We start from the raw sequence: 14,807 nt of genomic DNA on the forward strand, positions 1-14,807 counted from the left end.
GTGTATGTCAATGTGAATGAGCTGCGGGCACCTGCCCCACATTGCACATGCTGGTGCATCGCGCCTAAAGTGTATGGAGTCCGTGGCAGACTTGGGGCGCTTGTTAGTAGCCCCTATCCGGAGCCCGATGGAGACTCCAGGGTGCCACGGCAATCACGCCAGGTGCAGGAGCCATTCGCCTCCCCGGGCTACCCGAAGAGCACGGTGGCATCACGGATCAGGGATTTAATAGTGAGGGAGTGAGGATACTGGATGCTGTTTCAGGGCCAAGAAGGGCTTCAGAGAGCACCTCGCACCCGACTGAACGCAAACGGAAGGCCGCTGCATCCCTTCCCGCGGTTATTAGCCTTTACGGCTACGCATGCGTCCAGAGGACTCCGTGGCCTTTCGTACATATCTCTGGCGCACGCGCGGCGCGTCCGGAACTCGAGCTTTCAGCACTAGCTTAGCGCGGCCCGGGAAAGGCTTAGCCCCGCCTCCGGCGCCTGCGTAGTAAGGCAGACTAAACCTTTTCTCACGCCGTTGGATCCATTCAAGTGCGGCCGGCTGAGCACGCAAAAAAAAAAAAAAAAAAAAAAGACGGCTGCTGGGAAGAAATCACGTGGTAGCCGGAAAGATGAGGCGGCTGCCGGAAGCTCCTTTCCCTGTATCTTCCCCGAAGGAGCGGGAGAGGGCGTGACGCTATTCCGCTTCCGGTACTCCTTTTTCTTCCGGCCCTCGAGCACTGCACGCCGGACCTGGTGTTCGCCTCCGGCTGGGGCTGCGGAAGGCGGCGGAGATCATGGCGATGTTTGAGCAGATGCGAGCGAACGTGGGCAAGTTGCTCAAGGGCATCGACAGGTCTGAGCTCGGCTGCAGGGCGCGCTCTGGCCAGGCGGGGTGGGGACGACGGGGAGCCAGCCAGGGGTGGCCTGGGCTCCAGGCTCATCCAGAGGTGGAGTTTCTCCAGGCTCCCTCTCCGCCCTCACCTTTTCTTATTACCGCCGCCCCAGACTCTCAGTGTCCCTCAGCCTCCCTCTTCTCGGTTCACTGATGTGAACTAGGCCAGTGGGAACCGGACGCGATGGAGACAGCCACGGGTCCTGCTTCCCTGGACTTAGGTTCCCGTTCCAGCCGGGCGACAACCCCTTTCAGCGGATAGTAGTGACAGCAGGGAGCCGTCAGTACCAGGCCAGGGCAGGAGGGAGCTGGGTCAGGAGCCCCCAGAGGCTGTCAGTAGATTTGTTCGGGAAGTCACATATACAGGCAGCGGAGACTGGCTGAGGCTGGAGGCATCCTAAACACGACCCAGGGCTCCCGTAGGACTGGGTTGTGAGCAGAATTTATTGGAGAATGTACAGTCGCTCAGCTCTCTGGGCATATCCACTGCATGGGACTAGCTTCACTATTTATTGTAAAATCGGATGAAAAAGAATCAAAAAGGTAACAAAGGGAGGAATACTCCAGGGCCAGATCTAGAAGAGTGGAAGGAAGTGGTTTCAGGTTACAATGGTAGCCCCTTAGCCCTATATTGTGACTGGCCTTTGTTTATTTCTTTTGTTTACCCATATCTGTCTGTCGACTTATCTCCCTGTTCCCTTTTGAGCAAGTTTTTCACTATACATCCTGCCTTCCGTCTAGCAGGACCTGGTGTGTGTCTGTGCACCCCCCTCCCAAGAGAAAGGCATGCAGCACCATGCCAGTGGCTCACCCATTATCACTGTTCCCTCCCAGGTACAACCCTGAGAACTTGGCAACGCTGGAACGGTATGTGGAGACACAGGCCAAGGAGAATGCCTACGATCTGGAGGCCAACCTGGCTGTCCTGAAATTGTGAGTGTCTGTCCCCTCTCCACCCTCGTGCCGGCAGCTAGCTAGCAGGATGCCACTCTGGATAGGGACCTGGGTGCAGATGGACCCAGGGCAAGCCGAGGTGTGTGGCTTCTCTTTGGTGGGTAAGCTAAGAAGCCCAGAAGGTCAGGGCAGGGTTTTTTGGTCGTTTTTTTTGTTTTTAATTAACTACAAAACATACAAGATAATCTATAAACAATCCTGTTTCTTGACAGATTATTATAAATTAGTGCCGCTGGTCCTTTGCCACATGCTCTGCCCTACCAAACCCCCATCTTATGTAACCACTGTCCAGCTCTTAGGGTCTGGCTTTGGGTGCTTGTGTCTAGATCAGCGTACCTCAGATGTGCTTGCTTTGAGCTCGGCTGTAATCACGAGGCACAAGCTCTGTTCCTGGCATCCTCCTGTCAGCACTGGGTTAGGCACAAGCTCTGTTCCTGGCATCCTCCTGTCAGCACTGGGTTAATGGCCTTTTTCTTCTTTGTGTGTGTGTGTGTGTGTGTGTGTGCGTGCGTGTGTGTGGGAGGAATGTATGTGTGTACACATGCATGTGAAGGCCTGAAGCTGGTGTCAGGACTCATCTTCAGTCACTCTTGCACCATCCTCCCCTTGAGTTAGGGTCTCATCGAACCCAGAATTGCCAGCACAGCTAGTCTTTGCCGACCAGCTTGCTCTTGGGGTCTGCTGTTTCCGCCCTCAGAGGCTGGAGTTCCAGGCAAGCTGACAGCCTACCTGACATAAGTATTCGTTTTATTCGTTTTAGTTAATTTGTTTATGGATGTGAGTGCAGCACTCACTTGCCATGGCAGGCAACCATGGAGGTTCAAGGACAACTGGGAGCAGTCAATTCTTGCTTCCCATGTTTTCAGTTTGGTTGGTTTTTGAGACTGGGTCTCTGCATATCCCTGGATGTCCTGGAACTCAGAACAGACTGGCCTCAAACTCAGATCCACCTGCCTCTACCTCCTGAGTGCTGGATTAAAGTCGTAGGCTGCTATGCCTGTCACTTGCCAACTTCTAGAAAAGGGTTCCCTTCTTTACCTTTTTTTTTTTTTTTTTTTTTTGAGACCGGGTTTCTCTCTGTACCTTTGTAGCTTGTCCTGGAATTCACTTTGTAGACCAGGCTGGCCTTGAACTCATAGAGCTCCACCTGCCTCTGCCTCCCAAGTGCTGGAATTAAAGGTGTGTGCCACCACTGCCCAGCCCTCTAGTGTTTTCTTGACACATTACCAGCTGTATTACTTTGTTTTGATGTCTTGTTTTTTGAGTGAGGGTCTCTCACTGTGTAGACTTTGGGACTTGCTGTGAAGACCATTTTGGCCTTCAACTCACAGAGGTCCACTTGCCTCTGCTTCTGCCATTAATATGCATCAGTTTATGTGCCTTAGCTTTCGGGTCTGTAGGAGGCATCACATTTACTGGTGATACTGGCTGCTCCTTGAGTGTTCGTTGTGTGCTTTCCTCCTGCAGATTATGTGTTCTATATGGGAAAGCATGAACGTAGGCAGCCTGGTTCGCTCCAGAATACTGCTTCTAACCTTATTCCTTTGTGAGTTAACTGACAGTGTCCACCCTTTTGGGTGGCTGTGAAGATTAACTGAACTCCTGTCTGGAGCAGGGACGTGGACTTGGGGAAGTTAACATTACACAGAAGATAACAGTTGGTGTTGGAGCCTGCACATTCCTAGCTTCCAAACCTCAGACTAGAACGGCAGCTCCCTGCCTGTCTTATCGTGGCATACGAGGGCCATCAACTTATCCATTTGTATAACTAAGCCAAGCTTGGTCTCAGACTTGCAGTCTTCCTGGGTCCCTGGATTGCAGGCACATGCCACTACAGCCAGTTTTTGCAAGGTGCCACCTTTGCTTTGTCTTGTTCTCCTCAGGTACCAGTTTAACCCAGCCTTCTTTCAGACCACAGTTACTGCCCAGATCCTGCTGAAAGCCCTCACCAACCTGCCCCACACTGACTTTACTCTGTGCAAATGTATGATCGACCAGGCCCATGTATCCTTCCTTTCAGTGCCGTGGGCGAAGGCGGGGAGCAGGGCAGGCTGAGGGTCTGGGCATGCCTCCAAACCAGGTGCCTGCTCTGGGCCGGGCTGGATGCTGGCAGCCTCGGGTGCTGTGTGATGCCCATGCATCTCTCATGGAGGGCGGAGGTCAACTGGGGGTAGTGAGTTCTCCCCTTCCACTGAGGGTTTGGAGGATTTGGGCTGATGCTGTGTGGTACTCGTGTGTCTCAGAGTACGTATGGAGGTTCAAGGACAGCTTGCGGTAGTTCACTGTGGGTTCCAGGGATTCTGGTCATTAGGCTTGTACCAAGCATTTTTACCTGCTGGACCATCTTGCTAGCTTAGAATTTTAAGTTTATTTTTACTCGTGCATTTATTTTGAGTAAGGGTCTTGCTATCTGACCCTGGCTGTCCTGGAACTTGCTGTGTAGACCAGGCTGTTCTTGAACTCACAGAGATCTGCTGCCTCTGTCTCCCAAGTGGTGGGTATTGTTTGTGACGTTGAGGATGGAACCCAAACCCTCACACATGTGAGGCCAGCATTGTACTACTGAACCACATCCCTGGTCTTAATTCCCAGTTCTTTTTCTGGTTTTTGAGAAGAGAAAGGGCAGCTGGAAGAAGATGGGTGGAGAGGGATGAGCTAGACCCGCACCATAGCCTCCACGGTTTTCCACACTGTTTCCTTAATGCCTCCTGACGCCAGCAAGAAGAGCGGCCCATCCGACAGATCCTGTACCTTGGGGACCTGCTGGAGACCTGCCACTTTCAAGCCTTCTGGGTAATGTCTTTTGGATGCTGGAGTACTTGCCTCGTGTGTGGGGAGCCCTGGGTGCCGTGCCCACACAGCGTTGCATAGACCACACCTGTATTTCTAGAAGGTGGGAACAGGGGCATCCTCAGCTGCACAGAGTTTGAGGCCAGCCTGAGCTCCATGAGAACCTGTCTCAAACAGGAAAAAGCAATGGTACCTGCTTGGTCACAGGCCCTGTCCTCTGTCCCCATCTTCACATAGAGCCAGGCCTGCCAGATCAGCCCTTGCATCCACATGGCTTAGACTGGCCCTGTCTCCTTACTCTGCGCCTTCAGATGCAAACAAGCCCTCTGCTTATCCTCTCTGAGCACCCTGCCTGACCAGCCTTCACATGGGAACTGGTGGCCCTTGCCTGAGGTACCAGTTCTTAGGAGGCTGAGGGTAGAGTTCCAGGCCAGGGACTGGAGAGATGGCTTGGCAGTTAGGAACTCTGCCTCAACCCTCTGAAACTGGCTCCAGGGCATCCAGCATGCTCTTCTGGCCTCGGTGGTCACTGGCCATGCACATGGTGCACAGACATGCATGCAGGCAAAACACCCATACCCGTAAAATGATTTATGTAAGTTTTTAAAATTAGAAATAAAAAGGTGGGTGTTGTTGCAAAGGACCAGAATTTTGTTCCCTACGCCCATGTTAGGCAGTCTCTTCTGGCCACCGTGGGCACCACCCACAGGTGCTCATCCTCACATAGATGCACTCAGCTACGCATAAAAATGTTACCTTTTGAGATAAATCTATGGACAAAAAAAATGTTGGGGTCAACTTTTGCTATTTAGCAAGACTGTTTAAAACCCAATGGCAAAAAAAGCAGGGGAGGAGAAAAAAATAGAAGCCTACAGTTCTCGTGGGCCCTGCAGCCTGCCAGGGTCCACAGTGAGCCTGCGTATCTACAGTGCTTCCCAGAACAGCCGAGAAGTGGCACGAGGCCCTGCTCTGCATTGTCCAGGGCAAGGCTAGAGACATGTTAGACAGTTACATGTTCAGAACCTTCAGGAATAGCACAGAACAAAGTCTCGCGTCCCAGACATTCCCGTTAAATGGTCAAGGCAAGGGCGGTGACTCGTGCTGCTCAGTGTCCCCTCCTCCCCTGTTGACTTAGGAACTGCTTTGTATGGTTCCCCGAGTGGTTTATGGTGCCCTCTGCCCAGCCCTCACGACAACTCCTGCTAGACCTGCAGTCACCTGGGCCTGGCGGCTGCCCAGCTTCAGCATCTTCCTGCTCTGCCAGGGTCCCCGCTGAACGGTGGCTCACCTAGCTTCCCTCCCACCTTGGTGACTGCTTTCAACCAAGTGCAGGCTCTCCCCTCCCCTGCTCCTGTTGGAGGGAGCATCGCTGGGAGCTGGAGCCTGGAGAGGGTGAAGGATGAACTGCAGGGACACAGCAGCGCACAGGGCCTGAGGGTGTGGCTGGCTTGTCTGGTTATGAGGAGGCCTCTGCCACTGAGGGGAAGGGAGTTGGTGGACCCACCAGTACTTAGGCTTACGGCATAGAGTCCCTTGATAACAAAGGCTGCTTTGACGTGTGTGTGTGTGTGTGTGTGTGTGTGTGCGCGCGCGCGTGTACATTTTGTAATTTGGTTGTTGGATGTCCCAGTCATGCACATTGGTGCATGCCTTTAGTCCCAGCACTCAGGAGGGAGAGGCAGGTGGATCTCTTAGTTCAAGGCTGGCCTGGTCTACAGAGATAATTCCAGGACAGCTAGGGCTACCCAGAGAAACCCTGACTCCAAACAAAACAACACAACAAAAGGCAGACATGCTATGTAGCTGAGGATGGCCTGCAACTCCTAATGAAAACCCGCAACAATACTGCTAGTGCTAACACTGGCCATCGTTCCTTTTGCAGCAAGCCCTGGATGAAAACATGGACCTCCTGGAAGGCATAACTGGCTTTGAAGACTCTGTCCGAAAATGTGAGTCCTCTTGAGGCTGGGTTCCCCAGGGGCCGGGGGCAGTGGCAGCAGGATCCTAAGACCCTGGAGAATGGAGCTGGTAAAGGAAGCCGACTACAGTCTCCTGCGATAGCCAACTTTATTCAGAACATGAGTTTATACTCTGAGGTTAAGAAGGGTCATGTGAGCAAAGCTCACAGGAGTGCAAGCCCTTTACAGTCACACAGATAAGCTGCTGGGAAACAGGTTTTGTTGTTCTTTTGGGTTATTTTGAGACAGGGTTTCTCTGTGTAGTCCTGGCTGTCCTGGAGCTCTGTAAACCAGGCTGGCCTCGAACTCAGAGATCCACTTGCCTCTGGCTTGGGAAATGTTTTGAATAACAAAAGTTAGCAGCTGTGTGTAATCTGAAGCAAACCCCCTCCTATTAACTGTGCCTTGGCACAGGACATGCCAAGGATAAGCCCACGTTATGGAGGGACAGAAGCGGAGGTCACGGGACTCTCCTTGGGGTTTCCTCACGCGGCTCCATTCTTGGACGGTGTTCCGACAGCCTCTCATCGTCTTTGTTTTGATTTCCCCAGTTATCTGCCATGTGGTGGGCATCACGTACCAGCACATCGACCGCTGGCTGCTTGCTGAGATGCTTGGAGATCTGACTGGTGAGGCCTGGCGTTGTTTATGATACAGGTAGTTGGGGCACAGGGCCTCAGCCAGCCAGGGAGGCCCCACCGTACCATTGCTGGGTTATTACACGGGGGGGGGGGGGGGGGCGCTAGTACTTTGGTAAAGGATGCTGCCCTCTGAGTTCCTGTGAGCTCAAGGCCGGCCAGCCTTATAGTGAGACCCTGGCTCAAAAACAGGTTGCTGGCCCTCCCCCCCCCCCCAAGTGTGTGGTCCACCTGTAATCCCGGCAATAGGAAGCTGGGGCAAGAGGATTGTCACGCTCCAGCCTGGCATGGACTGTAGGGTTAGACACTTGAATGGCAACTGTGTCGGGCAGTGGTCCTGATGCTGGCTGGGTAGTGACTACAAGAGCTCAGACCTTTTTCATAATGCAGCAAAACGGACAGGTGTCCTCATTGACATGGTGCTGCAAAGGGTCGTGAGGCCACTTTAGAGGGACAGCGTTTGGCAGGGGCCTGCCTATCATGTGTGCTGGTGGCCTGTGCTGTGGAACCAGAGAAACGGGATTGGGTGAGAAAGCCACTCTGCTTGCAGTCCTGTGGGAGTGCTGAGGACTTCCAGTAGCCTTTGCTCTGGAGTGACAAGGGAACATAGAAGGCTCTAGAAAAGAAGTGTGGGGCTGGAGGTCTAGCAGTTAAGAATATTTGTGTCCATTGTGTGTAGTTCACAATCACCAAGAAATCCAGTGTCTCTGGCCCTGGGAGCACCTGTGGACGTTCACACTGTTGTACACACACATAAATAAGATAAATGGGTTTTTATCTTATTTTTTTTTTTTTTTTTGAATTTTGTTTTTAAGGAATAGAAAGGAACATTGAGAAACTAAGGGAAACTGGACGTAGGGTCAACATTCTATAATCCCAGTACTTGGGAGAGAGAAGGATTAGGGGTTTCGTTTAAGGTGTCCTTAGCCTCACGGGGAGTTCTTTGCCACCTAGGCTAAAAGAAACCCCTTCTCAAAAATGAAACGACAGAAAAACCCTGTGTGACTAAGATAAACAGGCTAGTGGCAGGCCAGGCAGTGGTGGCACACGCCTTTAATCCCAGCACCTGAGGGGCAGAGATGGTGAATCTCTGAGTATGAGGCCAACCTGTGCAGAGTTCCAGGACAGGCTCCAAAGCTATACAGAGAAACCCTGACTCTAGAATTTAAAAGAGAAAGAAACCAAAAAGAGGCCAGTGGCGCCCCCTGGTGGCCAAATGGAGAATAAGCTCCCCAGAAGGCAGGCTTTTCTGTAAAGGCAGGAGTTGCCTAGTGCACTTGGTCTAAGGAGGCCTGGCTTCGTGATCCCTGATTTCCCTGCCTCCAAAGCCTCTGGGATTTAGAGTTCAGGCAGCCAACACCTCTGCCCTGCCCATGTCACCTGCAGACAACCAGCTCAAGGTGTGGATGAGCAAGTATGGCTGGAGTGCCGACGAGTCGGGGCAGATCTTCATCTGCAGCCAGGAAGAGAGCATAAAACCCAAGAACATCGTGGAGAAGATCGACTTTGACAGTGAGTGGCCTGGGGCTGCAGGCTGGGTGTTCAGAGCGCTAGGTGGAGCCCTTCCTTCCTGGGCGGGGAGCTGCATCTGACAGAGTCCTACGGACCTGTTCAGGTTGTTTGCCCCAGGAGAATCAGTGAAGATGCTGAGTGGCCTGGCAGGGTGTTCCCATCCCCTGCTTCACGGGGAGGCAGAGGCAGGCAGATGTCTGTGAGTTCAAGACCAGCCTGGTCTACAGATTGAGTTACAGCCAGGACTGTTTGACAAAGAAACCCTGTCTCCAAAAACAAAAAAGAAAAAGGGGGAAAAAGGCAAGTGATGATAAGCAGAAGACAGAGCCAGTGGTTCTTTATGAGTCATTTGGTCCTGCACAAGGTAGTTGCTTATTGTAACTTGGAAAGTAATAAAAATGGCACTGTGCCTGCCTCCCAGAAGGGTCAAGGTGAAGGGACATCATCTGGCCAAGGGCCAGAGCTCAGTGAATGTGGGTGACATCATGCTTTGAATAAACAGATTTGGCCAAAGAACAAAAAGCAGGTGTGGCAGCTTACGTCTTTAGTCTCAGCACACAGGAAGCCGGCCTGGTCTACTTAGTAAACTACTGTGGTTAAATAAATAAGTAATAACTGCGATTTTAAAGTGATGCAGGCAGTTGGCTAGGTACCCGCCTCACTCTGCTGCCTGGTGAGCAGATGTCGTCAAGAAGCAAAGAAAGGCAGACAGGCCGCCCCCCCCCCCAGGTTCCCTCCACTCCCCCAACTTTTACTCCGGTGATTGACACCAGTGGCCAAGTTGAGCAGCAGTGAGCTGTGTCATTTCCACACCAGGCAGCCTCTCCTGTACAGGCGGTGCTCACCTTTGGGCCTCAGAATTTCTTGGAAGGTTCTGTCTGCAGTGAGGAGCTACAGGCTAGACCAGTGTCTAGCAAGAAGCTTGTGCAAGTAAGGAGGACAGGGTTAAAGGCACAGAATAGCTAGTACCGGTTGTGTTCAAGCACTTCATTTAACTCTAAGATAGATGCTTTATACAGCTGGGGGGACTGAGGCACAAAGCTAACGTGCCCAAGACCACCCAAATTTACCAAATTTCCCAGATTTCCCATTTCCTTCTTCTCAACAGGTGTGTCCAGCATCATGGCCTCCTCCCAGTAACTGCCTATAATAAAGACTTGTTCACTCTACCCTGCTGTGTCCTGCCCGGGCCCTCAAAGAGCCAGCTTAGGAGCTGAGGCCTCCCCCTTGCCTTCCCCCTTTACTTCCTCCTTTACCCCACCCTGCGGCCTTTCCCTGCCCCTCTTCCCTGACCTGTGAGTCAGCCCAGGATGAGGTAGGCTGAGGAGGGTGAACGGCTTGGGGAGTTGCCACCCTGGGGCCCTGGAGAGCGGCCTCTGTGTCCTTGACAAGTCATCAGTGTCCTCATCCAGAAAGAAGAGAGTGTGGCACTTCCTGAGCTGGCGGGGGTGGGGGTGGGGGTGGCATCTGGCCAGTGCCGGGGTGAGAGTGGGTAGTCCGCCAGTCCCTGCACTTGGGGGTGCAGGCAGGCAGGCCAAGGGTTAAAAGCTACCATTAGCCAAGTCAGACTCTTGCCTTTAAGGGCAGGCGGAGGGTTCAGTCCATAAACTGCTTGCTGCGCAGAAAGATGTGGTATTCACCCGTAACCCCCACACTAGCGGGCCTCGGACAGGAGCTTCCCTGATGTTTGCTGGCCAAAGTGGCGAGCTCTGGGTTAAGGGAGAAACCCTGACTTGATGGAGCCACAGCTGCAGTTCAGTGGGGTCAATCCCCAGCATCACAAAGAACACAGCTGTGATCCCAGCCTTTGGGAGGCTGACCTCCACATACACATGTGCGCACAGCTGCCAGGCCTGGCAGCTTGAAGTGGCTTGTCCCTGTTCCTCTAACAGCCCTTTAGCTGTGTCTTTCGGTAACCCAGAACTCCGTAACTCACCAAAGAAACATTTTGGACTGAAGATCTGTCACCAAGTTTGTTGGCTGGCCTTTGGTTCTAGTCTGAAAGATTACCAGACTGCTTGCTGAGTCAGCTAACCAGCCACCCAATTCGTGTCACACCCAATACATTCCAGGTATTCTGGCCAAGTGACCTTGAACAGGTGATTTCAGCATGCACAGGGTCAGGGGTAAAGTCAGTGGAGATAAAGTGTCCCAGTAAATGTTCTGCCTTGGCCACGCCCGTCTCCCTTGGGGCCCTGTCCGACATACCAACCAGGGGATCGATTGCCTGTTCAACCTTCCCCTTAGCCAGCACTCACCCAGCATTCCTAGGAGGATCCTGTCCCGGTGGACCAGGGTGGGCCACACACCATTTGCTCTGGCCTCCAGACCTACCTGAGCAAGCAACGGGAACTAGAACTCCTCCTAACCCTGGGGACAGAAGGAATGAATGAGGTGCTAAAGAAGGGAAGGCCTGGCATGCTGCCCCACCCAACAACCCTCTGGGTGGGGATGACAACCAGGCAGCCACTCGGCAGGCACACGCCCATGTAGGATGCAGCTGGCCATAGCTGTCCAGCAGTAGGAGAAGTGACCCTTTGCCCTTTGACAGCCGCATCTTGCTCTGCCTTCAGTCTGGCTGACGGCTTGTGGGCTTTAGTTCGCTTCTGCAGTAGCCTGTGACATTCCACTGTCTGCTCTCACCCGGGGAGACAGTCCTCAGTAGATTTCTATTTCAGCCTTAACAGGATACAGGGGCCAGCCGTGGTTTCCTGGCACTCTGGAGGCTGAGGCAAGAGTACTGCTTGGAATTCCGCATCAGCCCAGGATACAGAGGGAGACCTCAGGTGGAAGCTGACAGGCATAACTGCCATTCCTGACTTGAAGCCTAGAGTAGTTTTGCGCTGGGTGTGGTGGCAGGGCTGGAGGTAGGTGAGTCCCAGGCCAGCCATGGGTCAAAGAAAAGATGTTGGGTTGGAGAGGTAGTTAAGTGATTAAGGGCACTTGTTGCTCTTGTAGAGAGAGAATCTGAATCCTAGCTGGGTGGTGGTGTGCGTTTTAATCCCAGTACTAGGGAGTCGGATGTCTGGGTTTGAGGCCAGCCTGGTCTACAGAGCGAGTTGAAGGACAGCTAGGGCTACATAGAAAAACCCTGTCTCTAAAAAAGAGAACCTGAGTCCAGTTCTTAGAACCCATATGGAAGCTCGAAGTCCTCTATTACTAGTTCCAGGGTACCCTGTACTCTTCTGTCCTCTGAGAGCACCTGGGCCTGCACGTGGTACATGCGTGTGCATGTTGGCAAACATACAACACAAGTCAGTCTTAAGAGACCCTCAGGATTTGGCTAACAGGGCTGGGAGTGGGAGAGGGTGCGTGAGGGCCCCGTGCCCTTATTGGTAACCCTCAGTGACTGAGTGCCTGTTAGGAATCACTAATGGGAACCACCATTTCATTCAGACATCACTGTCTGGGTTGCTGCTTCCGCTTCTGAGCCTTTGGGGGCCGGGGACATCCCTGGACCGTGGTCCTGGGTTCTATAAGAAAGTAGCCTGAGTAAGCCATGGGGAGCAAGCCAGTAAGCATCTCCCCTCCATGGCCTCTGCATCAGCTCCTGCCTCTGGGAGCCTGCCCTGTTTGAGTTCCTGTCCTGAGCAATCATAGAAGCACAAGCCAATTAAAACACTTTCCTCCTCAAGCTGGGCAGTAGGGTGCCTGCCTTTAAGCCCAGTACTTAAGAGGCAGAGACAGGTGGATCTCAGTGAGTTCAAGGCCAGCCTGGTCTACAAAGTGAGTTTCAGGACAGGCTCCAAAGCTACAGGGAAACCCTGTCTCAACAAAAAAAGAAGAAAATTCTCCTCAATTTTTTGTTTGTTTGTTTGTTTGTTTGTTTCCTTGCAGCAAAAGAAACCCTAAGACTTCAGGCTTGGCGTTAATTATCTTCACCTGCTGAGCTGTCTCACCAGCCCCTAACTGCAGCACTATTTTGGAATTTGTTGTTTGTTAAACAAGGTTTCCTTGTCCAGGCTGACCTTGAGCTAGAAGACCTCATGTCCCATCCTCCCAAGGCCTGAGTTACCACACCTGGCTCTCCCTGTGGTTTTGAGCCTATTCATTGATTCACTTAGGATTTAATAAGTTTGCTCTGTGTGCCAGACACAGCTTCAGAGGCCAGGACTGAAATGGAATCTGAAGCAAAGGTCCCCTTCCCTCCCTTGTGGGTTGCTATTTTGGGGGAAGAAACAGCCAACGCATAGAACAGCAATGAATCAACAATGTAAATGGTGGAAAGTATTATGGACAAAAGTGCAGGAGGCAGTTTTTATTTAGCCAATATCTGGATGGAACCTAGACACCTCAAGTAAGCATTCCACCAGTAGACCATGCCCCTCAGACCCTCGCTGGTGGATCTTTTAGTTAAGCAGTAAGCACATACCCTCACTACTGGATTCCAGGCAAGTGTTCCCCCCACTGAGGCACACCCCAATCCCTCTCTGGTGAACTCCAACAAAACACTCCTCCACTCTTCCAGAATGCTATTTTAAATAAAGCGGTCAGGGACAGGCTCTTGCAAGAGCAGAGATTTGCGGGAGAGGAGGCTGTGAGTCATGGAGATTTGGAATGTGGGGAAAATACAGCAAACTGAGACAACACTGTGTGCAAAAGGCCTTGGAGGCTTAGGATCGTTCGGTCAAGAGGCAGGATCAAGGAGGCCAGCAAGCTAGGGAGAGTGGCAGGTAAGCCGAGAGGAAGACAGACCCCAGTGTGGAGGACCTTCCGTGTCTGGCTGAAACCCCAGGACTTACACGTTTGTTAGATAGAACTGTTATCTTACTTTTTAAAGGCTATGCTGGCATAAAGAACAAAAATTCTACCTGTAAGAAAACATATGGAAGTCATCATGTTAAGTGAAGTAAGCAGACTCAGGAAAGCCAAATGCGTATTTTCTAAAGGGGGAGGCCGTGATCCCAGCTACCCTGGGAGGCTGCAGCGAGACTATCACAAATGCCAGGCTAGGGTGGGCAACTTAGTGAGATGGTCTCAAAATCCGAAAGTGAAAAGGGGCTGGGGATGTAGCTCGTTGTCACAGTGTTTGCCTGGCAGGTCCCAACTTTAAATTCCACCAGAGAAGGAGCAGCAGGCCACATGGCCCAGCCCAAAGGTCCAACCCAGAGTTGCCAGTAGTGAATGGGGAGAACTGATCCCAAGAACAAAACTTACTGAAGTTAGAGAGGGAATTAAGGCCTGGGAAGTGGGGGCTCCCACCTTTAATCGCAGAGGCAGGAGAATCTCTGTGAGTTGGAGGCCAGCCTGGCCTGCAGGCTCCAAAGATACACAGGGAAACCCTGTCTCGAAAAACAAAGTCGAACCAACCTCAAGCCCCAAGAGATCCTGTCAGGAAAGGTAAAAAGGAGGAGGAGACAGGGAGGGTAAGGGAGGAAAGAAAGAGGAGGTATCAGAATTTGGGAGGTGGCGGTAGGTGTACAGGTGTATTAGATGGAGGTTAAAGGTCATGCACTACATAGTGAGTTAGTGGCAGGATGGGGCTACATAAGATCCTGTCTCCAACAAAACCAAACCAACACCTCAGAATGTTCCTGCTGGTTAAAGCACTCGCAGCCAAGCCAGACAGCTTGAGTTGGATCCCCAGGACCCTCAGTGGTAGGTGCAGAAGACCAACTTTGACCTCCATGTGTAAGGTCACCCAGCCCTAAACAATGAATACATGTAAATTAAAACCCAAACAACAGCAGCAAACTGTGGGGCTGGAGGCAGAAGGAAGAGGGAGGCAGAGAGAGGGCTGCTGCTGGCCTGGCCTGGCAGATCCCACTGCCTCTTTTGAAGAAATCCTGTAGAGAGAAAATGGTGGATCTATGAGGAGGAAACAGGAAGCTGCGCTAAAAGATGGAGATGACCTGTACAACCCTCTGGATATCAGACTTCAGATGCCTACTAGTGCAACACTATTGCTTTTCTATATGTGTTTCTTTTCTTTCTCTTTTTGGTTTTTTGGAGATGGGGTTTCTCTGTGTAGCCCTGGCAGCGCTGGAACTGCCCTGCCTGCCTCTACCTCCCAGTACTGGGATTAAAAGTGTACATGAGCCACAAGGCCTGGTCTCCTTGTTTCTTATTGTTGTCC

General features: G+C 52.1%; 1 protein-coding gene across 1 annotated transcript; it reads left to right on the forward strand.

Annotated features, from left to right (window-relative positions):
- The first annotated feature begins 687 nt into the window (after window positions 1-687).
- Window positions 688-9,900, forward strand: Eif3k (eukaryotic translation initiation factor 3 subunit K). Its single transcript, XM_051207580.1, has 8 exons — window positions 688-840; window positions 1,714-1,812; window positions 3,717-3,837; window positions 4,552-4,626; window positions 6,506-6,572; window positions 7,133-7,210; window positions 8,606-8,731; window positions 9,840-9,900. The coding sequence occupies exons 1-8, from the start codon at window positions 782-784 to the stop codon at window positions 9,869-9,871; spliced, it is 657 nt and encodes a 218-aa protein (XP_051063537.1). The 5' UTR covers window positions 688-781; the 3' UTR covers window positions 9,872-9,900.
- The last annotated feature ends 4,907 nt before the right edge of the window (window positions 9,901-14,807 follow it).

The sequence above is a fragment of the Phodopus roborovskii genome, unplaced genomic scaffold (genome assembly GCF_943737965.1).
Source record: "Phodopus roborovskii unplaced genomic scaffold, PHOROB, whole genome shotgun sequence".
Lineage (NCBI taxonomy): Eukaryota > Metazoa > Chordata > Mammalia > Rodentia > Cricetidae > Phodopus > Phodopus roborovskii.

Bases quoted from the DNA above. Each gene is read 5' to 3' on its own strand.
- Eif3k (XM_051207580.1), top strand. From the start codon at position 782: ATGGCGATGTTTGAGCAGATGCGAGCGAACGTGGGCAAGTTGCTCAAG. The intron at 841-1,713 runs GTCTGAGCTCGG...GTTCCCTCCCAG, and splicing joins TTGCTCAAGGGCATCGACAG to GTACAACCCTGAGAACTTGG. The intron at 6,573-7,132 runs GTGAGTCCTCTT...TGATTTCCCCAG, and splicing joins TGAAGACTCTGTCCGAAAAT to TTATCTGCCATGTGGTGGGC.